This window comes from Neolamprologus multifasciatus, chromosome 3 (genome assembly GCF_963576455.1).
Source record: "Neolamprologus multifasciatus chromosome 3, fNeoMul1.2, whole genome shotgun sequence".
NCBI lineage: Eukaryota > Metazoa > Chordata > Actinopteri > Cichliformes > Cichlidae > Neolamprologus > Neolamprologus multifasciatus.
In genome coordinates this window covers 4135102-4159514 of record NC_140441.1, presented here as the reverse complement: position 1 = coordinate 4159514, position 24413 = coordinate 4135102, and the positions used below count along the sequence as shown (strand labels likewise).

The window sequence follows — 24413 nt, the reverse complement described above, 5'->3', positions numbered from 1 at the left end:
GGAGGGATCTCAAAGTAGCATCATCATAGGGGGAGGGACTCTCAAAAAAGAATCAATTTGCTGTTTATAAGGAAGAATGCCATCTGCAGTGACAACATGATCTAAGAAGTGTAGGGATGTCTTCCTAAAATGGCATTTGTTTTTATTAGGCACAACTCCAGTATCTTTGAACTTCTGGATAACAGCTCCTAGGTTCTGCTCATGTTCAACAGCAGGTAGTTTTGGACCTCGGAGGTCTTTAAGGATTTTAGCCATTATTTTCTGAAAAGCTGTGGGGGCAGAGGCCAGGCCATAAGGGACTCTGGAGAATATGAAGAAACCATCATGTGAAATGAATGCTGTCAGGTCTCTGCTATCTTCATGCAGGGGCAGCTGGTGGTATGCATTTAGAAGATCAATTATAGAAAACAGCTTTGCACCTTCAGTGATCACAACTTTGTTTAATTCACTGAGGTCTGCACACAGTCTTATTCCACCTATTTTCCTTCCTGTCACAACAACTGGGGATACCATGGTGATGCATCAATTCATTTATTGACATCAGCTTTAAGTAAACGATCCAGTTGCACTGAAAGTGAAAGCTTCAAAGCAAATGGGACACATTATGGTTTCTGGTGGAAAGTTTGACTGTGGGGTCAATTTCCACTTTTCACAATTCACAATTTTCACTTGCACACAGCCAATATCTGGTGCAACAGGAATGCAAGAAGCAGGTGATGGGTTAGTAGACACCATAGACGCAGCAGGAGCAGTACATGGGAGTACAACAGTTCATTTTTTTCACAACAAGGAACACAGCTGAGTTGTTCTGTGACGTGTAAGCAGCCTTACACAGGAAATATTTTCTTTTTGTATGTTGAAGGTTGAAGGTTTTAGTGGTGCATCGCTGAGGTGCTCTTTGTAGATGAAGCAAAACAAAAACTGTTTGTTTGTCAGTTTACTGTCAGTAATATTACAACTAAGTAGCTGCCACCATTGTTGGAATTCAACTTTTGCGAGATCCCGAGTTTGTTTTGCGAGATCTTGCAAAAGTTTTGCGAGATCTTGCAAAAGTCTGTCTTAATTTTTTTTTTCTAAGATTATTTTACAGCATGAGATCACTTTGCAGGTTGAGGACTGTATGTATTTTTCCTCTGCATGGAGTGTGAATGAGACTGAACAACATGAACTAGAGTCCCTTTCTCTCTGTTCCTAAGTAGTCAGTAAAATAGGTCTTCTTGTGCTGTGCTTCGTGCCAGGCCTCCCTGTTGTATTGATTACCAGCAAATAACTGTTGAATATACACATCTGCATTTCGAAGGTCAAAACAGGCCCTCCAGGGCAAGTCAGAGACATTGGCAGTGGATGAACATTGCAGCCATGATTACTCAGAAAAAAAATCACAGTAAACAGAAAAAAAAACATGCAGGGTCATTCGTCGTCTAATGGTGGCTGATAATGGAACAAGTCCTCAGTAAGGAACAAGTTCCTTTGTAATGAATGCAGCACATATGTTTATATAGTTAAATGTAGCAATGTCTTACATGCATGTTTATCAGTTTGCCATTTTAACTATATTTGTGTTTTTCCTCTATGTTTTTACAACAGCACCCTCTAGTGGTGTAAGTTGTTATATAACATTACAAGACTCAACAAAAACTAGAAAAAATTGCATTTCCTGCAAAAATGCCTTGTGGATGCCTCAACGCTGAAGCTGTCTGCTGAAAAAAGCTGAAAAAGATTTTTAAAAAAGTTTCAAAAACTTGTATGGTGGTGAAGAAACTGAAAATTCTGCTATAAAAAAGGTGCAGAAAAAGAGATAATTTTTGCTGAAGATTGGTGAAAAGCCAAAAATTCTACTGAAAGGGGTGAAGATGGAGAAATTTTTGCTGAAAAGTGGTGAAAAAAAATGTTGTCATAAGCAGGATTCAAACCTGGCCCTCCTGGTCTCAAGGCGGCTACTCATCTCACTGAGCCAAACTTATTCTCTCAAAGAAGAGGTGAATAGACTGACAATTCTGCTGAAATGAGCAGAAGCTGCTGAGAATTGTGCTGATAAGAGGTGAAAAGGCTGAAAACTTTGCAGAAAAGAGGTGAATCAGAAGAATTTCTGCTGAAAAGAGGTAAAGAAGCAGAAAGAGATGAATCAGCAGAATTTCTGCTCAAAAGAGTTTTTTTCTGAAAACAGCTGAGATTTGTGCTGATAAGAGGTGAAAAGGCTGAAAATTTTGCACAAGAGGTGAATAAGCAGAATTTGGGCTGAAAAGAGTTTTTTTCAGAAAACAGCAGAAAAAAGCTGAAATTTGTGTTGAAAAGAGTTTAAAAAAAGTTTAACTGTTAACTGAAAGAAATGTTGCCATAAGCGGGCCTCCCAGTCTGAGAACGGCTGCTCATCTCACTGAGCTAAAGCACAGGTCAACCCGGCGAGGAAAATCAGTGACCCCACTGATAATGTGGAAGAAATGGGCAAAAAATATTGCAAAAAAAATTCAATATCTCAAAAAGTATAGAAGTTATGAGCACCAAAAGTTATAGCACCCATTAGCAGAAACAGCAGAATTTTTAAAAGTTTGAACGGTGACAATTGGCTGAAAACTGAGGGAGTAGTTAAGTGCCAAAAACGTACGGAAGCAACTAGATTATAGTGGAATAAAGAATAAAGAGAAACAGGGCCTCACCATTTATTGTGTGGATGCCTTTGAGGCATCCACACAATAAATAAATGGTGAATAAATGGTGACTCACATTCAAGAAGAAATATGAAATGAAACCAACTAAATATCCAAGCAATTACTCTGACAGATTAAACATAAAAATGTCCATCTTATGTCATGTTGAAAATGATTGTTTGAAAGAAGAGTGAAAGAAGATATCTATGTCTACCTTTGTTGCCCCCCCCCCCCCCCTCCTTTAGCATGCCCCCGGACGCCAAAACAGTGCCAGCAGATTGAAACTGAAAAATGGGTTGGAACCAAAAAAATGGATTGAAACCGAAAAAAAAAAAATGTAAGTGAAAAAAAAAAAAATTACAGTTTCAATTAATTGTTTTTCACTATCAATTTTTTTTTCGGTTTCAATACAAGATTTTTCAGTACATTTATTTCAGTTACAATATTTTTTTCATTTTCAATATTTTTTTGGGTTTCATTTCAAGGTGGCATTGTTCTAATCTCATACATCTCCTCCTCCTGCCAACAGAAGAAACTGAAAAATAAGACAAAGCTGAAAGAAAAAATGCCAACGGGACCACTGATAAGCACACACCACAACTATGAACTACTGCAATGTGTGGGAGGGGCAGGCAGCAGCAGAAGGGAACATCGAGGGACAATGATAGTTGTTTTTAGTGTGGGGGCAAATGAAAATTGGGTTAAGGAAAACCAGGGAAAACTGAGGCCGACTGACTCGGAGTGGAAGATGAGAAAGTGTCCTGAACATCACAACAAAAATGTAAAAGAGGAAAATATTACAGACACACACACACACAATGACGACCAGCTTAGTGGCCATATGTCTCATCAGTAAATGGTAAATGGTTTGTATTTGTATAGCACTTTACTTACCCCAAAGCACTTTACACAACAAGCTACATTGTAGCCACAGCTGCCCTGGGGCGCACTGACAGAGGTGAGGCTGCCAGACACAGGTGCCACCGGGCCCTCTGACCACCAGCAGTAGGTGGCAACAGGTGAAGTTGTGCGACCATCCACCAGTGTGTGAATGTGAGAGTGAATGAATAGTGGCATTGTAAAGCGCTTTGGGTGCCTTGAAAAGCGCTATATGAATCCAATCCATTATTATTATTAAGTGTCTTGCCCAAGGACAAAACAGCCAAGGCTGTCGGAGCCAGGGCTCAAACCGGCAACCTTCCTATTACAAGACAAACTGCCAGCTCTTGAGCCACGATTGCCCTGTGTTACAATTGGAAAACTTAACAGACACACTTGCTACCAAAGGCTGCGTTCATCCACTGTCAGACCTGCGACAGTTAACTCTCCAGGTTGCAGGAAAACAGGTTGAATTTTTTATTAGACTCTGGTGCTACTAACATGCTTCAGTAAGAAAACTCAGGGGTAATATATTACAATTGTAAGATGCTTTGTAATGACTGAACAACACAACAGATTTACGATATGAAACAAAATACCTTTTTTTAATCTTACATGCATTTATGTTGTCATCGTGCTGTCCTGTCAACTTGGTGGGTTAAAAATTGACATGTAAACTAGTTGATTTCCATCATGTCATGGAAAGATGATTCGATAACATTTTGATAACAAAAGTGAACAGCATGTTGCAGATGGTTAAATGAGTGGAGACAGACAGACTGCTGAGTTTCCTGTTTCTGATGAACTGATAAAGCTTGTCACGTGCACCTAGATAAACAAATGAACTGTGCGGCTGCTAACAAAATCTTTACACAATTCTCCAGAATTGCGTGACATGTGTGAGTATTTCTGGGCAGCCAGTAAATATGAATGGTGTTTGTGACTCCTAAGTCTGATTTCAGATCATGTAAGGTGCAAAATACTAACCCCAAGTTAGTACACATCCATCAGAGTATGCATTTGTGTGTGAATGCGTAGACAGTTGTTGAGTCTGTGTTTCCACATGCCCCGCTAGTTTAGAGACGTATTCCTCATGAAGAACAAAATCAAGACAGAACATCTTCAACCGGTCTTTAACTCGCTAACGAGGAAAGTTTTGGTCAGAACCAGGCTGTGGAGCATAATGCTTATCACCTGTCTCTAGCCCAAATCCTTCAAAGAGTAGCTGTCCTCGTAGCCTTTTTATTGACAATCTGTTACATCACATCACAGCACCTCCGTCTGTAAAAACCCCCTTGGTTACAAAGACAAGGCACTATGTGTGTGCACCTGTATACATGTGCAAGAACGTGTGTGAGTGTGTGTGTGTGTGTGTGTGTGTGTCATGGGGGTGCGTTTGTGTGACCTCATGCTCACCAAAGGTCATAAAAGCAGGAAGCTTACAACACAAGAAACAGATCTTCCAGATAGGATGTATCTACAATAAAACCTCCCCCAGCACAGAGTGGCTGGAGAGATGGTCAGGATGAAAGGAATGTCTTTGATCCTATAGTTTGAACCAAGACTTTACAAATTTAAGAAACAAAATGACAACATTCAACAATTTGACTTAACAACAGTAATGAGTGAGGGAAAGTGCTACATAAGAACCAGTCCATTACCATATAGGTAATGATAAATGGTCATAATTAAAATATTTCTGACTGAGTCAAAGTTTAATTGAATCATCGAATTGCACCTTGTGAATCAGAATTGAATCAGTTGTAGAAATCAGTGACAATAGCCAGCCCTTAGTCTGCTACTATCTTTGTTAAAGCAGCCTCGATGTGAAAACTCTTGCTTGTTTTTCCAAGTGTGAGTATTTATTTAGCATTAAATTGAAACATTTTACAGTAGACTGTGTGGAGGGACAAGGAGGACCCATATGCAGACACAAATGGCAGAGGTGAATTTTTAACAGAAAATTTAAAAAAAAAACAGACTAACAAAAACCTGAACTGGGAAAGCTAAACTTAACTGTCCTAAATACATAGAAAAAACATACAGAAACTTGTAATACAAAAAAACCTGAAAACGGGAACAAGGAACACAGCTAGGACTAATCAGATGTGACGAGGCAGGGAGGAGAACAAAACTGAAAACATTAACAAAGGACACAGGACTATCAAAGTAAAACAGGAAACAGACAAACGTAGAGACAGAGATGACTGAGTGAACATTGAGCGCTTTTGTGAAAGAAGGGAATATGTTAAGATTGAAAATGTTTGATTTCTTTTTGATTTCTTCCACTAAAATAAGCGGTTATAATCGTTTTTCATACACACATTGCAATTGTGGTCATAGGAATTGCCACTCAGTCTTCTGAAGGCTAAGCTTCGTTGAGCATGACTGTCTGGGCGATATATTGTAGGAAAATGGCTTAGAGTGCAGAGGGGTAAATGCAAACACACTTACACACATAAATAATAATTAAACTAATCCTGCAGATCCCGAACATAATAGTCTGAACTAACTTTGAATAATTAGAAGGATGGATGAACATATTAGATCATTGAGGCTTTGCAGAGAGGTTTTTTCCGTTTCTGTCCATTACAGAAGAAGCACCAGACCCAACTGCTCTGGCTGAGAAAGGGGGACACAGATGTGAACCTAAAAGAAGCATAGATCCCAGAGAATCACCCATCCCAGAATATTAAGTGTTTAAATTGTAAAAAAGGTCAAAAGCTCGTTAGGCAGAGGTTCTTGGGTGAACACAAAGTAATGAAAAGTAATGGGAGGATTAGCTTTAGTAATACTTTTTTTTAGATTTTATGTTATGTCAATTACCCATTAAAGAGGGACAGAGGGACAATTAAGAGAACTGAAACTGAGTGCTTAGAAACCAGAAGTGCCTTTTAAAGAGGAAACGGGTTAACTTTATAGAGACTGTTTCCAAAGATTGACAAAAAATAATCCAGGACCTTTTACTAGGACAAAGCTAATTATATCTGTTTTTATTTTAAAGTAACTAGTGGCGGAAGTCAGAAGCGGGTTTAAACTATGATGCAAGGTGAAAAGAGGGTGTCAGGAAGTAAGGCAGGACCGTTCACAGCCAGGCGGAGACGCCAGGTGCTGTTGTAATGGTCGATTTATTTTACTTACCTTATTTGTGGTTGACCAAATTAATTATGACGGTTACAGGAGATATGTGCTGCATTTCGCATTCCAAAGAATAGTGCTTCAGATGGTTCTGTAACCAGGACTCGGGGTGGCTTTAAAATTTTCTAAAGTATTACATGAACATTGAAGAACACAATTGGAAGAGTGCATCACATTCATGTTGGGGTAATGGAAAAGGGTTTATTTTGTCTATTATGGTTTCTCTCGCTACATTTTAGCAGCTATTGTAAGTTGTGGTTGCTGTATGCCGTGTATTAGTGTGTTGACAGTGTGTCTATTTAACAAGGCAGTGAACCCAGGGTCAGAGGGCCAGGGGCCATGATGCCGCTGTTGGAGGCAAAATGAGGAGGAAAATACCCTGGACAGGTAAATGAGGTAGTGAGTTAATTAGGTTAACTTAAATTATATGAGTTAAAAAGGGGGGACTGTTAAAGAATAAATATATGTTCTTAGTGCTTATTTTCTGATTATATTATTTTATGTATTTTAATAATAAAGGCGTGTGTAAAGGAAGCCCATCTTTGACTCACAAACTAAGTGCTCAACCAGACTAAAAATACAGGAAGTGCAGAGCTGCAGAGGCAATATATTAAGAACCGGAAACCAGACAGAAAAAGCGGAACTAAGTAAGGAAGGAGTTGTTTTTATCAAAACTATGTGTGACGTGTAAAGGACCAAAATAACACCTATATAATACACATTTTTGGTTTCTAATGCTAGAGATCTGCAAAATGGCTTTGGGCTGTGCATGTCTCTCTCTTCTGGAAGATGATTAAATAAAATAATTATAAATATTTTGACTAACTGAGTCGTGTTCTCTCTATTCAGTAAAAGAATGACAAGAACCAGATTTATTACAAAGTAAAACAGGAAACAGACGAACGTAGAGACAGAGATGACCGAGTGAACTTTGAGCACTGAGACAAGAGTTACTTGACATAAACGTGGAACCAAGGTAAGACAAGGGGACAGAAACCTAAGGACTAGAAATAAGAATATAACATAAGCAGAAAACCATAAAGAGAACCAAAAATGATGAATAACAACAATTAAGGAATATAAATTAATCCACAAACACAAAACCATGACAAACGTGGTAACATACCAGTTGTTATATAAACGTGATGATGTATCAATTATCAAATACCAATTTGAGCTTTTGTACAATATAAATGTATACATGCTAGGACTGCAACAATTCATCCAGGACTTTGAATAATTTGATAAAAAAAAATTAAAATGGTCATTTTTGACATATGAAACATTAAAAAAAAAAATTTCCTTGCCAGGGAATAAAAACAAGTTGATAAAATGAATTCCATCCTAACAAACTGTACAGTGCCCTTAATCATAAAGACAAACAACAAGCCCAGATCCCATAAACCTTTCCCACTTTTGCAACTAATATCAATGTTGTCTGTCCCTAGAAGCATGAGTGAGCGTATTTGCTTATGTATCTTTTCACCTCTGTTTTTTGTTTTCTGTTCCTATTACTCTGCACTGCTTTTTTGCATTTATTTTCTGTTTAAAAACTTGATCTCCCATTGATTTGCATGATGATTTGCATGCTGGCGAAGTAGAAAAAAACTATCTCTTCTTTGGAATATCAAACTTTATTCTATTGCCGATTTATAACTCCTAACTAACTGAAGCTTTTCACTGAACTACCCAATAAACACATCATTACTCTCTTTCTGGCCACAAACATGGAAGCACTTCTGATATAATTTTGTTCATATTTAAGAAAATCGAAACATATTTTACATCTCACTCAACAACTAACAAATCCTGAATATACCTACCCAATTAGGGGTGACTTAGGCCACAAGTGACCCAGGCCGTGAGTTTTGAAACCCCTGCCTCAGAACATAGAATAAACAAAAGAGTTAGTTGCCATTAAATCATTTTTTCTTAAACACCTAATTATATTTATTGTACAAAATATATACAGTGTACATGTAGTGTGTTACATAAACAATTTAAATAATACATTAGATAAAAGTATATTAACAGCATTTGCTTGACTACATGAATGTAACAATATTATAATTAACATTCATTAAAACACGTTTTTTACTGTAACTCCACTTTCTACAGAAAGGTCACACCCTTCACATGTCCTGATTTGACAGTAAAATATATGAAAGGATCAAATAAAGACCTTGTTAAAGTCAGCTTCACTGTAGAGGTGACAAGACACGTTGTCAGGTAAGTTACCCATCATTATTTATTTATTAATTTAAATTAAACAATTATTTTAAAGACAAGTGTTTTATATAATTATTTCTGATATGCACACTAAACGTTATACTGAGGAACTTATTATACTCAAATCAGAAATCCTAAATGATAAAAATGGGTGATAATAATTCTGGTACAATAATAATCCTGATGACTACATCTGTTATACAGATCCCAAGAATGGAAGAAACCTGTTTACTGCTAATCCTGCTGCTCTCAGGTCAGTGATATTCATATCTTAAACATTTGAAATATATTTTATAAACATACTGTGACAGACTGATGTTGTTTGCGTAATCAGATTACAATGCAAAGTTTTTAAACAACACAGGGACAGAGAGAAAAAATTTACTTCCTCGTACCACAATACCTGCTTTCATTTCAGATTTAGAACAGTATTATTGTAGTAGAATGCTCCTGTTATATTAACAGTAATAGTAACAACAGTATATTACTGTTTTTATCAACAAGTCAGTGTATTTCTAGTCCCGGTCCTGAGCACAGATACAAGAGAGTTGCATCACAAACAAACCTGAAGAAACCTGACTTCGAATCTTTGCTAAATCAAATATGTGGCTAAGGGTGAAATTTCTATACCAGATTCTTGGTGGCTCAGGTTATTCATTAAACAAAGGAGAATTTGAGGTAGTGTAGACCAAGTGGCAAGGAAGGTGATCAATAGACATCATCAGCATACTGGTCAAGTTTCTTTTAAGTGTACTTTTTAAAAAAAATAAAAGCTCCTAGTAAAATTCATACTTGCTTTACAGGACACACATGAGTCTCATGAGTTTCTACCACTGAAAAATAGGTTAGACTAAACAATATGATTCTAAACAAAAAACAGGAGTTGAGTTTTTTACGCTGAAATGTTGGTTTGTTTTGGCTCACACTGCAGCTGTTCGTACTGCTTTAAAGCGAAGCATGCTATGCAAGAGCGTAGATTTGGTTTTGGCATTGGTGGGGACGGATGATTCAACCACCGAACCCTGCCCTGTTTCTTTTTTCCCCCACTTTTTGTCTTTGCTTCTTGATAAAAAAAAAGAGAAATATACTTGCCTACATATGCTATTCTATATGCTTTTAAACCATTTAAAATTGCAATTCATAGTTTTATATGTGAATTATATAATGTTAAGTTACTATTAAACAAATGACTGACTAAGTATTTTATACTTCACTGAAAAAATATGTTGTTGGATTTACTTAATTCAATGGTGGACATTTGTTGCACACAGATGTTTTGCTTTGGCAGCAACTTAAACAATTGAGTTAAATTAACACAATTTATTCATGTTCAATAAACCTGTGCAATTTGTGTTGATAAAATGTGACTTGAACATGTTTTGATGAAGTAATTTGAGCTCTTGGAATATTTTAATCCTTCACAATTTTTTCACTTTATCCCAACACCATTCAATAACTTTTACCCAATACTACTTGGTCACTTAAATACTACATGTTATCTTCAAATTACATTTTGCTATTATATTCTAGTATCAAATACACAATTTTCAAATGGAGGCCTTATAACAGATTGTATTGTTCTCTTCCAAGATGGTTGCTGGCATCCACCAGTAACCTTTAAAAACAAAATGTCTAATTTCACTGCATTGACAGTAGGTAAAGAATTAAACTGACATTACTCCTCCACTGAATCTATATAAATCAACAGTTAAATAATGTCAGTTCTTCCGTGTTCTCTGGAATCAATCACAGCTAAGAAATTAGACTGTTTCTTTTGAAAAATGTTACAGGACTATACAAAACATTCTATTTAAGGACTCTGACGTCAAGATTCAGTTAAACAACAATTATAACTAAACAATTTGAGGTAATGTTTCTATTAACATTAAATTAGGTTACTGAATTGGCAAACACCTTCCTATTAACATTACCCATTTTACCCCAATAACTAAAGAAATTAGCACTTGCAGGTCAAAAACTTTATTCAAGAGACTGAAAAATAACATTGATACAGTGACTGTCAAAAATCACAGCACTGATCATACTGTGACATCTTGGTTCAAAACAGCACACTTAGAAATATTCAACGTTCTTTACTTCAACTGAATGAAACTGAAAATACCATTTCACACGACCCATATGGGATATTTAGACTGTATAACTGTTCACGCTACATCTCTTCACTAGTAAAAGAAAGAAAAAATACAATGAGAAATTTAAAAATGCTGCCAAACAGACAAACAAAGAACTTGTACAGAGCAAAAGGAAAAACAAACAACAACAAAAAAAACACGGCTCATCCTCATGGCAGTTGCAGAGTATATAAAAATGAACCCTTCGATCTGTTCCTGGAATTGAGCTTCAAAAATGCAGCAAAACAATTGTGAGATTTAAATGTCCTTTCACCTAGAGCTGATCACCTTGCATGCATAACAGTGAGCTTTCCTTGCAGGAGCAGTTTTGTCTTAGTTGTGAGCTTTTCTTGAGAGCTGAGTTGCATCCAACTCCATTACCGCCCTTTGAATCACCTCAAAAGTGTAGCAGAGCTGTGATGGGTAACTCATATTGAAGGAATAAAAAAGGTCCAAACAGCATGGCTACTGCAAAGGTCACGTTATCCAGATCTTTGAGAACTACTATACCCTCGATGATGATGCCAACATCAGAAAAGTCATTGCCTGGCGTATCCTCTGGAGACAGATGTTAATTGTGGTTTTCTCAATCTGTGCAGTGGCCTCAGTCAAGTCCTGGTTAAACACAAAACATTTTTTTAAGATTCCTTTTTAAATTCATCTTTTGAATCTACCAGTTCTAATGTTAGAGTAATTTAAACCAATGAAAGCAACATAGTAAATAGCTATAGCCAAAGAGTGGCCAGCCATGCTGCCATTCATGGTCTAACAAAGTTTCTAAGAGAGAGTGAAAAACATAATAATTTTTAAATGCTTTACATTAGTTTTTGTTAGAAAGTCACCGGCCCATCAAAAATCCAGGTTATGTCACTCAGAAGATGTTAGAATTTAGACTTTCAGCCCCACAATTTGGTTAGCTGTTGGTCAGTTGGTCATTTTTTTTTTCAAACAAAAGCTAATGTAAATATTGGTGGGATTTTCCTTTGTTCACTAGAATGACAAATTTAAAGTTTTTTCACACTGATGTGACCCCTAATACAGGGGTGGGGGTGGGGCCTCAAGGGCCGGCGGCCGAGTTCACTACCAGGCCTCATGTGAACTTCAAATAGAGGACTACTGGTCCTAACCAGTCCAATGAGGATCAAGTGGATAACTAAATGCATTTTTAAATGTTGCAAAGCCACAATCTACTCATAAAACACTCACCATGAACTCCTGCACCAAGATGTTGCAATTGTCTTTCACATAGATGCGGAGCACTTTGATGAGGGACTCCTTTGAGCATTAATGTCATCTTAAAGTATTATAACAAAGAAAACAGAGATTTGTGAACTTTTCAGTAGCACAGAAGAAAATGATCCCAGACAAAAACTCTTGACTTTTTAAACCAGTCAACATGCAACACCAGCATCTACAAAGCAATATCAAAAATTCCTGTTTGACATCAACTTTATGGATATATAGTTTCCAGAACATATATTTTTTAAAAAAGATATATTTTTCTCAGTGGGCCAGTAAATGCATGATGAAAATTATGGCATCCTTTCAGTGGAATCCGTACTCAAAGGTAACAGTTGACTGTTTCAATAGATGCAGCATAAAATTCTTTTACTGACCTAATGCAATACATATACACTTTGTAGTTAAAGAATTTTAAAGTTCTTACTGTCATCATGGCAGCTACATCCTTTAGCTTTGTGCCCTGTTCCCCCGATCACTTTGCAAACACTTTCAGCAGACTGTCAGAGAGAAACTCCGTCAGAAACCTTGACTGTAAAGGCATGTTTGGGATGCACTGGAATGCTGCATTTTATCTGAAATGACATAAAATTATTTTTGAAATAACAGCAGGCACTGTGCTTGGTTAATCAGTAATGTTTTGTTGAATAAAAACTGTGTTTCCAGATCTTATGGGATTAAAAAAATCCAAAGATGTTTGTTTCTGATTTGCAACCCAACAACCCACAAGTTACAACCTCATTTTAGTTCAAATGTGCATTAATGTGAGTCCAGTAATCACCTTTCTGACAATACATACAGGTATAAGTTAAACCTATGGCAGATTTTGGATATCTCAGTTGTATTAATAGGGTGGTCTATTTGTGTATGCATGTACCTAATAATTATACAAAACCTATTATAATTAAGTTACAGAAACCTTAAGCGAAAATAGAATATACTTTCTTACCATAACACCTTGAACCCACAATCCATCAGCTGACTCCTGGTGAAATGCAGAATAGAGGTCGTCTCTCAATGTGCAGCAAAAAAAACAAAAACAAAAGGACAGCAGGTGAGGGCAGGAGGGGTAGGGATGTAAGCTAGCATAATGCCGCTAATGATATTAGCTAAAGCTGTTCAATGTCCAAAATCTCACTAACACCACGGTGCAGTAAATACACAATGTAACTGAAGAGTCAGTTGGCAAATCTATTCACACAGAAAACCAAATTATGTTATGAGTGCCTCATAATTAGGTTTAATGTGATATTACGGCTCTTGTGCCAAAGACATTCAAATGAAAAATGTTGTCAATTCTTTGACAACAGATAAAACAGCAAATAAGCTAACGGGTCTTTTTTAGCATGTTACATGGCGACACTCTAGACGTTTAACTACATTTGGCTGAAATATGGTTAATATTAATTCAAAAAATCAAGACATACCAAAAACGTAGAGTTGGCTGCTCGACTTGAGATGGATGCCTTTTTTGAACCACAATCCAAAGCCCGCGAGATGAAATCACGCGTGGTTTCACGAGATTTAATGTTGCTATCTTATTGACTTACTTCACCTGAACATGATATGAACAATTTAATACACCCTTTCTGCATATCATGTAGTTTTTACACTATATGGTTACATTTATCTTTAAAACATGAGGCAATTGTGTTAAATACATGCAAGATGCTTACATAAATCCAAGAGATGGCCAGTGCCTTTTTTTCAGTGTTTAGTTTACTTCAGCCATATTCCATATAAATCAGATATCATACAAAAATAAAAAATAGCTTCAAATAGAGTCATGACAATAAAAGAATATGACTTTAAGGACTTAACAACATTGCTTCAGTTATACTACACCAACATCTCTGATACATTAGTACTAAGGGAACACTGAATGATCTGGTGGGTTTTGTCCATAAAACTAAGATCTAATCTAAGATTACCACAAAGTAACAGATCTCTCAGCTAAATTATGCAACATTTTAGGCACTATTGCCCCGATCAAATCAGTGAGCTGGGATGTTTTACTCTAAACATGAACTACTGTTACAGCAACAGACATGGACTACTGGTGTCCCACACAAAAAAACACATGCCTGCTCCTCTCATTAACTGAGATAAACTGCTTGCATATTTGTTTTACATCTATACTGTCCAGTCTCTCCTTGTGGACATGGCAACATGGTTACATACAATTTTAGACTGATGTGGGCCAAAGCCTAAAACGATGTGCCGGGAGTTTGCTGTTCTCCCCGGTTCAGATATTTGAAGTCTGCACAGCTACATTCTCGCCTGAAAAATCTTAAAAGTTTATTTTGCAACCCAGAAACAGTAATAAGAGGGGCACTGACATTCGGGATTGTCCGAGAAAAAACGGGAGGGTTGGTATGTATTGCCTTGCATAGCCTGTAACATTATTATGATGAACTGATTTTATGAGTGAACTTGACTTTAAGTGACTTACAGGTTTCTTTGAAAAATACTTTCTTATATCCGGGTTCTTCCTTTTTGCTGCCATCCTCTCCTCCTCGCAGGTCCTCGCAGCGCAGGCTTGCTGCTGCTAAAACTAAACAGAGCTCCCTGAAAGGCACAGCCAATCACATTGGCCATATTTGTCACATGATATAGGACTCCAGTAGAGAACGTAATTTAACTCTTTCTGCACCGCTGGGTGTTGACAGATCGTTTTGTTTTTCTTTACTCGAAGAGATCAAATTATTGGTGGGGACAATTCAATAATCGCTGGATATTGGTAGGGACATGTCCCTTCCGTCCATGCCAAATCAACGCCCTTGATGCTATGTATATGACACCAAGGGTGTTCACCCTCTTCAGTTCTAATGGAGACAGTTGCCTCTGCCATGTTTTCATATGTTTCTTCTTTCTTGGGCCGCTCTGCCCGTACTGTTAAAAGAGTTACAAGAAACTCCAGTGGCGGCATCGTGCATTATTAGTAGTATTATCTAATGTGTGAACTTAATTATTTTTTAAAAAGTAAGAAGTCGAATATTGCCAAATATAGCGGAGTAAAAGTTGTGTTTCTTATTCACAAATGTACTCAAGTACAAAGTATGGTGCAATAAAGGTACTTTTAGAAGTAAATTTTTTCAAAAACTTTCTCAAGTAAATGTAACTCGTTACTACCCACCTCTGGACTAACGCTACCACAAACAAACCCAGGATAGTATGTAAAGTAAAGTTACATCAGCAATGTCTAAATTAAAGCATTATTATGCGCAGAATATTATTGAAACTTATTGAAATTATTGAAACCCAGCCCTACTACTCACCTCTGTCTATCTGCCTGCAATTTGAAATGTAGGCCAACAGGAATATCTGTACCACAATCAATCAGAGAGGTCCCACCCGTGTGTTTTTTGTTGGCCACACGGAGACTTTCAGAGTTGCAGAGACTTATTTCTTACTCGAACAGCTTGGACTTTTTTTAGTCGCACCACTGAGAAATTAAGTTGCATTTGCGACCAAAGCTTAAACTGAAACAGGCAGTTTTACAGCTGATCAAAATTTTAGGACCACATTTGCCATTTTTAAGTGGTCTAAAATTTTTCATAGGGACTGTAACAAATATGCAAGCCAGGCACTGGTTTAACTCAGTGGGATGAGCAGGTGACCATATGTTGTATGGCTGAGAGCATCTGGCTCAGTTTGAGTTTTGCCGCATGTCTTCCCCTCTCTCTCTCTCCCTCTGGTTTCCTGTCAGTCTTCAATGTACCTATCTAACAAAACCAGAAAAAGGCCAAAAAGGCAACTTTTGAATCACTCCCACTCCCTTCTTCTCTTCTGGCTCATGGTGAAGGCGGTCACACTTTTCTCCTCTTCCTTCCCTTATCTTCCCTGCTTAGCGTCTTGTGTCCTTGTCTAGTCTTGTCTATTTTCTTGCTCCTTCTTACTCTTTCCCTGGAACACTCTCTCACAGTCTGTTCTCTAAAACCTAAAAGAGGAATTATGGATTTGATCAACTGGTCGTTGAATGCAATTGCCTGGGCTCGGGTGAGCCTGAGTGTCCTGGAGGTACTCTCCCTACCGGATACACGATAGACCGGTGGCATAACTGGAGGGACGTGCCTGGCGGGACTGTCGATCGAGGACGTCGAAGATATCTACCTGTTTGGAACCATGATAACAGGATTCTTGCTGATCGGAGCTGGCTTGGCCCTGGCTTATCGAAGATTAAAGAAAGTGGAATCGGCTGATCAAAACCCCACAATGCTGCCCGCTGTGATTGACATGATGGGACAAGTCGTGAGTTCTCAAGATGGGTTCATTGAACGCAGCACGGATAAGATCTTGGAGAAGCTTGAGGCTGCCGTGAACACTCAGAATAAGACCGCTGAGTGAAAATTGGATGACATCTTGAAGAAGCTCACAGTGGTCGTGAGTTCTCAGAATCTGCTCTTTGAGCGCAAGATTGATAGCATCATGGAGAAACTCACGGCTCTCAAACGGGAGATTGAGAGACCAGTGTTGGACTGCTAAAGTTTGCACTAAAGTAAAAACCACCATCATTTAACGCGGCTACCACTTCGGCGCCAGCTGTGGTCTCAAGGCTGGAGCTGAACAAAAACACCCTGATAACAGACTGTGCATTGACTGTTTCTTCCTATCCTAGGCAAGGCCACCTGGGTTGGCTGGAAAACTGTTTACTTAGCCTGGCAGGGTGAAGGACACTGTCTCAGCTGAATTCTGGACACACACACACATACATATGCAGATACCTCTCCCCGGATCCAACGCCTCCTGCCATGCTTACCTCCCCATCGATGGAGACAGCGGCTCAGCTGGAGGCGCGAAGAATCGCAGCGTCTTCAACCACTGTGCCCAACATCTTCACTGACATCTGGATATGTTGCACTATATTAGTTGTACATGGTTGTATTGTAGTATTGTGTGTTAGCCTCAGAAGTAAAGACATTGTGTTATTATGTAGAAGTACAGATACCTGTGTTAAAAAATTAAATGCACTCACAGAAAGTAAAAAGCAGCTGTTTGGAGGAAATGCTAGCTTTTTTTGTACTGAACCTTGTGCTGTATTAGTATAGTATTAAAATAATGTCAGTACATGGGAATACAAACTGCATTTCAATCTAAATCTGATTAATGTTCTCGGCTTGAAGAATTTTATCTAGAACACACACAGAGAAAAATAAATAAAATTAAAACTATAGTTCTATTTTGTGTTGCCTTAAATATTTGTGACATATATTTAAACACAACCTGTAAGTTTTTGCCTCTTTCATTTCTTTGTATGAGAAAAGTGTGGGTGATAGAAGGAAGTCCAACAGATGTGTCTATATGTTATCCTTCACTCTATTTAGACTCAAATAAGTTTGATGTTGGAAGGCGCGCAGTGATGTGAAATACAAACTTCCCCCAAAATGGTTTGAAACAGGAAATGTGTTAAAAATGTTAAACCTTTCTTTTATTTTTCTCAGGAGGACTTTCCACTCTTCCTCCCCACTCCAGAGAATACCACTTTGTGAACCAGAACATGACCTGGACTGAAGCTCAGAGTTACTGCAGAGAACACTTCACTGACTTGGTCACCATCTACAACAGCAACATCAACCAACTGCTTCTCTCAATTTCACCAAGGATCGATGCTTGGGTTTGGATAGGACTCCATGATGATCGTTACAGCTGGAAGTGGTCCATGGAGGGAAAACTTTTTTATGTTGGCAGTAAACATGAATTTTTGATCTGGGCTAACGGCCAACCAGACTGTGTAAAAGCAAATGAATACTGTGTGGCTCTTCAGGGACAAACACAGATGAATGATAGACCCTGTGGAGATTCTTACCCTTTCCTGTGTTACAATGGTAGGAAAAAAGTTTTGTTGCCCTACTTATCCCCACAATTTTATGAGATTCATAATGTGTGTTTCAAAATTAATCCTTTTTTCAATCTTTCACAGCCAAAAATACAAGTTACATCTTAGTGAAGGAGAACCAAACCTGGTCAGCGGCTCAGTCGTACTGCAGGACATACCACACAGACCTGACCAGTATAAGAAGCAAAGAGGAGAAATCCAACATCACGCTCACTTTGAATGGATCAGGGGTTCAGTATGTGTGGATTGGTCTCTACAGGGATCCCTGGGCCTTCTGGTCTGACAGCACAACCTCCACATTCACTAACTGGATCTCTGGTCAGCCTGATAACTACGGTTCAGTTGAGTGCTGTGGAGATTTAAATTTAATCTCAGGGAAATGGTATGACACCAACTGTGGCAACAGACTCAGTTTTTTCTGTTTCAAAGGTGAGGCTCAGAATGCAAACACCGTAAGATCCTGTCATCATGTAAAACACTAATGTTTGTGTTTTTATATGTGGTTCATTTTTAGCAGTGACAAAGCAAACAGTGCTGAAAATGACGCTTCAAACAGAGGCCGACATGCACAGCACAGAGATCCAGCAGCAGGTTTCACAGCAGGTCAGCAGTTTAATCACAAACACAAACTTCACACAAGTTCAAACTATGCTTCATGTTTTTCATCATCTGCACATTTTGTCCAGCTGTCAGGCCTCATGCTGTCAAAAGGACTGACAGACTTCAGGATTCGTTGGAGGAAAGTCCAGAGTTACCGTGACGACCAGTCAAAGAAGCAGGACGGGGGCGGTGGCTGCAAAACTGAAGTCTGACTGGACTGAACCACTTCATGTGTGAAGTTAATAACATGCTGTGCTGAGCTGTCTCATCCTTTAAATCTTTCAATATTTCAGAGTGTAAAGTTTCACCAACAGCTCATTTGTTCAGCTGCAGTTGTAGTTTGGTAGAAATTCTTTAATCAGAGGTCCACTCACTAGTTTTCCTGATAGGCTCTAGTCTCTTGTTTTGTTTTCCAGCATCACTTTCAACACTTTAGACACTGTCCTTCTGTGGACGTCACTGCACAGGCTTTGTCCGTGTGCAGTTTATTAGGATCCATAGTTTTGTTTCATTCTGACGCCAACCTCTACTGACTTACACAAATGGTAAAGAGGAAAGTGAGGAGAGCCAGAGATCTCCTTGAGGAGGTCATGGTGGACAAGAAAACATTGTACTGTTTATGTCCTGTTTCTACTTCTACTGTTTAATAACTGTAACAGCCATAAATGGGACCTGTTGAGAGAGAGATAACAAATATTCTCAAAGTGCATTTTCATTCATGTTAAAAATGGCCGCCATGTTTTTTTGCTCAATCAGGAGATCCAAACAAACACACCACATTCCACACTGGTGGTAGTCTTGAAGGTGGGCTTTGGTCTGATATCTCACATTTTTCTTTTGCACTTCTCTAGACATATTATATATATATATATATATATATATATATATATATATATATATATATATATATATATGATGAGCCTTCTGCAGGCAAAACTCCTGTTACCGTGGCAACCCCCTCTTTTCCTCCAGTCAGCCCTCCAGCCCTCCTATGACATTGCAGTGAGGGACCCCTTCCTGTGAAGGGGTCCCTCACTGCAATGTCTGCCAGCATCAGTGTACAGCAAGTGACAAAATACAAATATGTGATGCTAATTATAAGATATTAGCCTTATCCCAACAGACCATACTGTTCCCAAACTCGTATTATCTCGTAATATTGTTGCAGAGTCGTAACTCTAGTAATTCAAGGTGGTGGGTAAAGTTTTTGCTAGTGCTGCCAAGAGTTATTGTTGTGATTTTAGGTTTTTAGTTGTATTTTCTATTATGGTGACATGTTTGTCTATTTTTCTTCATGTTTTATTTTAAAGGGTTTTTGTTAATGTTGTCTTGTTTGCTGTGGTTTAAATTATATTTTTGTGCTTTCTGTGAAAATACAGAAAAGGGCCATTAGATTAATAAATAATGTGGGGTACAGGGACCATACAAATGCACTCTTTGTCAAAATGCAAGCTATTAAATTCCAAGACTTGGTGAAGCTTAAAACAGCGCAAATAATGTATAAAGTAAGAAATAAATTGCTTCCAAAAGAAATCTGTAAATTGTTCATAGAAAGAGAAGGTGGGTATAACTTAAGAGGGAAATGGAATTTAAAAATACAAAGTGCTAGAACAACTTTAAGAACGATGTCTATCTCAATTGCAGGAGTTAAATTATGGAACAGTCTAACAGAAGAAATAAAAGAAAGTAAAAACATAAAACAGTTTAAAGTAAAATATAAAAACCTGATTTTAAATAAGTATAACAATGAAGAAAACGGGGTTAACCCAGGACGGTAATGTTGCTGGTAATGGTGTTGTGGTTCTTTTTTGGGGGTTTTTTGTTTTGTTTTGTTTTGGTTGTTTGTTTTTCCATAATTTGTGCATCTGCAAATATAAACCTTCTGTTTTTTTTTTTGTTTTTTTTTTCATATGAAAGAAACTATACCCTGGTGGGGATTGCTAATTTCTTGTTTTTGATTTATGCATGTTTTGTTTTGTTTTGCTTTACTTTTGTTTCATATGTTGTTTGTTTTAATTTAAGAAAATGTATGAATGAGAGGTAAAACTTGAGGGGGTAGGGACAAATAAGTAAATACTTCTACCTACTCCTTTTCAAACAAATAATGGAATAATATATTGTAATGATTGTGAAGGCTCATGTTTGAAATGTTTGAAATAAAAATGAACTGAACTGAACTGAACTGAACTGAAAAACCAACAGCTATTTGCATGAAAACAATGCATCTGTGTAGGTAGGTATAAAAAAGTATACATTAAAATATAGCTTAGCAGGAGTGAACTAAGGATCAGGAAACTAAGGATTGGAGCCCTGATAATTTCAGTTGTTTTTCTTTTGAACTTAAGGTGTGGTGTAGCTACTTTGAGCTTATTTTTCTATTAATAAATGAATGAGTCCTTTATGGGTTTTTACACTGAGTGATAAATCTGGTGACATTGCTATAGATCCATGAAAGTAAAGGCAGTTTAATACTGACGTTTTTGTTTATTTAGTTTTTTTTTTCTCGATGTAAGTTTGAGGTCACTTTTAAAATCAGAGGTTTTCAAATGTAAAAGGCCTGAATGTGATTTCTACAATCTAAAAAAGAGCAGCTGTAGCGGAAATAGGAAGGCTGAGAAAAGAGAGCTGACTGAAAACTCCAGAGAAACTTATATATGTTTAGTTAAACTAGAATTGTGAAGTATGTTATATTTTGTACTTATGGTTTATAGTAGAATTGTGTTAAATATATAGCTTTCAATCAATGACAGTAAAAGGTCCAATCCCAATGTCTCTGCTCAGACGTGGCTGAACGCTGTCCCAGAGTGAAACTGGAGGAGCCCAAAGTCTCACAAAATTTCTCTTGAAATTCTGTGAGTCTGTAGTTCTACAGACTTTGTAGAAAGGCATCACCCACAGTTTATAGTTGCTGTGATGTTAACCACAGGCAGTGGCGGTCCTAGCCTGTTTGGCGCCCCGGGCGAACACTCCCTCTGCCCCCCCCCCCCTCCCCACACACACAGACACACACAGACACACACACACATAAAACATATTAAGTATTATACATAAAACTGTTGTCGGAACCATACTGAATTTCGCCAGAGAGACACACACACATGAAGAGAGAGAGAGTATGCATAGTATGCAAACAGCTACCAAACAGCCATCATAATTCATCATACAATGAGAACAGGACAAATCAACAATTGACAATGACTAATTAATATTAAAATCTGTAACATAATGTATTGTTTGGAGTTTAGTCTGTTACTGTTACTATTTTTACAATTTCTTCTTGGAGCAACTGTAACGCACATAATTTCCTTATGGATTACAACATTATAAATGAAATGCGCTCTATTTGGAAGCAGCAGCCCCCCCTCCCCTTTCGACGGGTTGTGTGTGAGACTTTAAATCATCCATCCATCCATTCGCTTCCGCTTATCCTTTTCAGGGTCACGGGGGGCGCTGGAGCCTATCCCAGCTGTCATAGGGCGAGAGGCGGGGTACACCCTGGACAGGTTGCCAGTCTGTCGCAGGGCCAACACACAGGGACAGACAACCATTCACGCTCACATTCACTCGCACATTCACACGTAGTGACAATTTGGATTTTCCAATTAACCTATCCCCACAAGCTGCATGTCTTTGGACGGTGGGAGGAAGCCGGAGTACCCGGAGAGAACCCACGCAAACACGGGGAGAACATGCAAACTCCACACAGAAAGACCCCGGCCTGATGTTGGAATTGAACTCAGGACCTTCTTGCTGTGCGGCAACAGTGCTAACCACCGTGCCACCGTGCTTTAAATCATCAAACTGTAAATTATAAATTTTAAATTGTTATTGATCCCTTTACCCGTGGTCCTAAAGTGTATATTTATTTTCTTACTCTTCTTATATTTATTGTTTGTTTACTTGCACTGCTTTAACTGGAGCCTCGTCATCCCTCTATATACTGGACTGTATGTAGCGGAGACGACAATAAAGTTTACTTTGACTTCAGCAGCAAGCAGGCGCACCGAGGGCTCTTGCGCTCACTTTTCGTGTGTAGAATTTCGAAAAAACATTGGTGCAAATTATAAGTCTGTATCATGATGTCTGGTGTTTTCGTGTTTGTTGGTTTGTTTTTATTTTGTTTTATTTTGCGGGTTGGTTATTAGATGCTGCTCCAGCCAGCCAGAGAATCCCCCGCCGCCCCGCCCTCTCCTCTCTGTGCCGCAAGCAGCAGGCGCACCTCGCAAACAGAGGGCGCCCTTACTTCCAGCAAATGGGCGATAGAAAACCGATCGGTGCCTGTGACATTCCCAATATGTGCTGGCTGATGTCGGGGCAGCATGAGTACGAGCAATTTTTTTATTTTTTATTTTTTTTGCCACCCCCCACCACGATGCCGCCCCGTGTCGCCCGTATACTGTAAAATCTAATATTGTGTTTAATTAAAAATATTTAATAGGCTGAACTCAATTTTTATCAATTTGTTATTAGAACTAGATTTAAATAAGTTACCAGTACTTTTTATGCAAAAACGCTGATAAACTCAATTTATTTGAGTTTTCTTAACCCTTTAAAACTGGTCAGAGCGGGCACGCTCCGTTTTGCGCAACTACTTTTAAATCCTTGTAGCTCTGCAACCACGTGAGCTAACGCAATAATTTTTTTTTGCATATGAAACCGGAGGAGTTGTACTTACATCTTATGCCATCAGCTTGTCCTAGGTCACAGTTTCCTTCCACATATAGTTTTGCAAAAACTGCATAAAAAGCACTTGCAGGAACAAAAACATAATATTCCAGATGCACACTTTGCCGATCCGATCAGCTGTTCATAACACTTCCTATGTTAGAATAGACGTCAGCGTGAAGTATCGCATGTCCGCCATGACCTGCCCAAAACCGGAAGTGACGTAATTTTTGCGAAAATTAATTTTTTTAACAATAGGGCCTCATGAGCCTATACTGGTGTTTTTAAAAGTTATGTTTGACTTTATGACTTTCTGCGTCGTTTCTGGGATGCTTAGAACTAAAATTGCACTGCTGGAAATAGTTTATTTTGATGCATATGCTGCTTTTTTGCAAATTTACAGTTTTGTATTTACAGTTTTGAGGGATAAGCCTCTTAAATTTCTCTAACTAGAAATATATGTTAAAAAAAACAAAAATGATTTTCAATTTTTTTGTAGTTTATTGCACTTTCTTGCAATTTATGTAATTTCTATGCACTTAATGCAGACATATTATTAAAATTTGGGCTGTAATGGTTGTATTGATGTATAGCAACTTGAAATGCTCCCAAAAATGGCTCCACAGCATGTAAAAATATAATATAAGCTCTGGCAGATTTGGTTCTATGGTAGGTCTTAAAGGGTTAACTTAGAAAAACTAAGCAAGCTGGAAGTTTTGTTTCTCAGTGCGGAAGAATGAAAGATGTGGTTTGAAAATGCCACATCACTACCATCCTCCTCCCTCTCGGATCAGTCCGCATGTTCATGGTGCATTTGTTATGGAATATGTTGAGCAAATCTGGAGAAGCTTCAGCTCAAGAGATTATTGTCATTGCTGTGGATCTTTACCTGATACACTGACTTGGTGAGTAAATGTTTACTCTTATTCAAACTGATTTTGTGGCTTCTCTTAGTTTAGCACCAGGATTATAATCTTGCTAGCCAGTTAGTGTTAGCCTAGCGTTGCTGCTGCCGCTGGGCTCATGTTACTTAAAAATTAACACCAC

At 38.1% G+C, this 24413-nt stretch overlaps 1 protein-coding gene and 2 long non-coding RNA genes across 4 annotated transcripts; 2 read left to right on the top strand and 1 right to left on the bottom strand.

Moving 5' to 3' along the window:
• The first annotated feature begins 1718 nt into the window (after positions 1-1718).
• On the top strand, positions 1719-2168 carry LOC146521146 (uncharacterized). Of its 2 annotated transcripts, none has more exons than XR_014871966.1 (2): positions 1719-2041; positions 2121-2168. It is a non-coding gene; the product is annotated as an uncharacterized LOC146521146 (long non-coding RNA). The 2 variants fall into 2 exon arrangements; XR_014871967.1 differs by having other exon boundaries at positions 1719-2072.
• Positions 2169-9101: 6933 nt separating this feature from the next.
• Positions 9102-19551, top strand: LOC146521144 (putative C-type lectin domain family 20 member A). The gene is made up of 5 exons (XM_085154603.1): positions 9102-9147; positions 17707-18090; positions 18186-18530; positions 18616-18704; positions 18788-19551. Exons 1-5 carry the CDS (start codon positions 9108-9110, stop codon positions 18911-18913), a joined length of 984 nt encoding a protein of 327 aa, XP_085010729.1. The 5' UTR covers positions 9102-9107; the 3' UTR covers positions 18914-19551.
• On the bottom strand, positions 10091-13713 carry LOC146521145 (uncharacterized). The gene is made up of 3 exons (XR_014873211.1): positions 13215-13713; positions 12233-12840; positions 10091-11641 (listed from the first exon to the last, which is right to left on the bottom strand). It is a non-coding gene; the product is annotated as an uncharacterized LOC146521145 (long non-coding RNA).
• Positions 19552-24413: the final 4862 nt, after the last annotated feature.

Bases quoted from the DNA above. Each gene is read 5' to 3' on its own strand.
- LOC146521144 (XM_085154603.1), top strand. From the start codon at position 9,108: ATGGAAGAAACCTGTTTACTGCTAATCCTGCTGCTCTCAG. The intron at 18,091-18,185 runs GTAGGAAAAAAG...AATCTTTCACAG, and splicing joins CCCTTTCCTGTGTTACAATG to CCAAAAATACAAGTTACATC. The intron at 18,705-18,787 runs GTCAGCAGTTTA...CATTTTGTCCAG, and splicing joins AGCAGCAGGTTTCACAGCAG to CTGTCAGGCCTCATGCTGTC.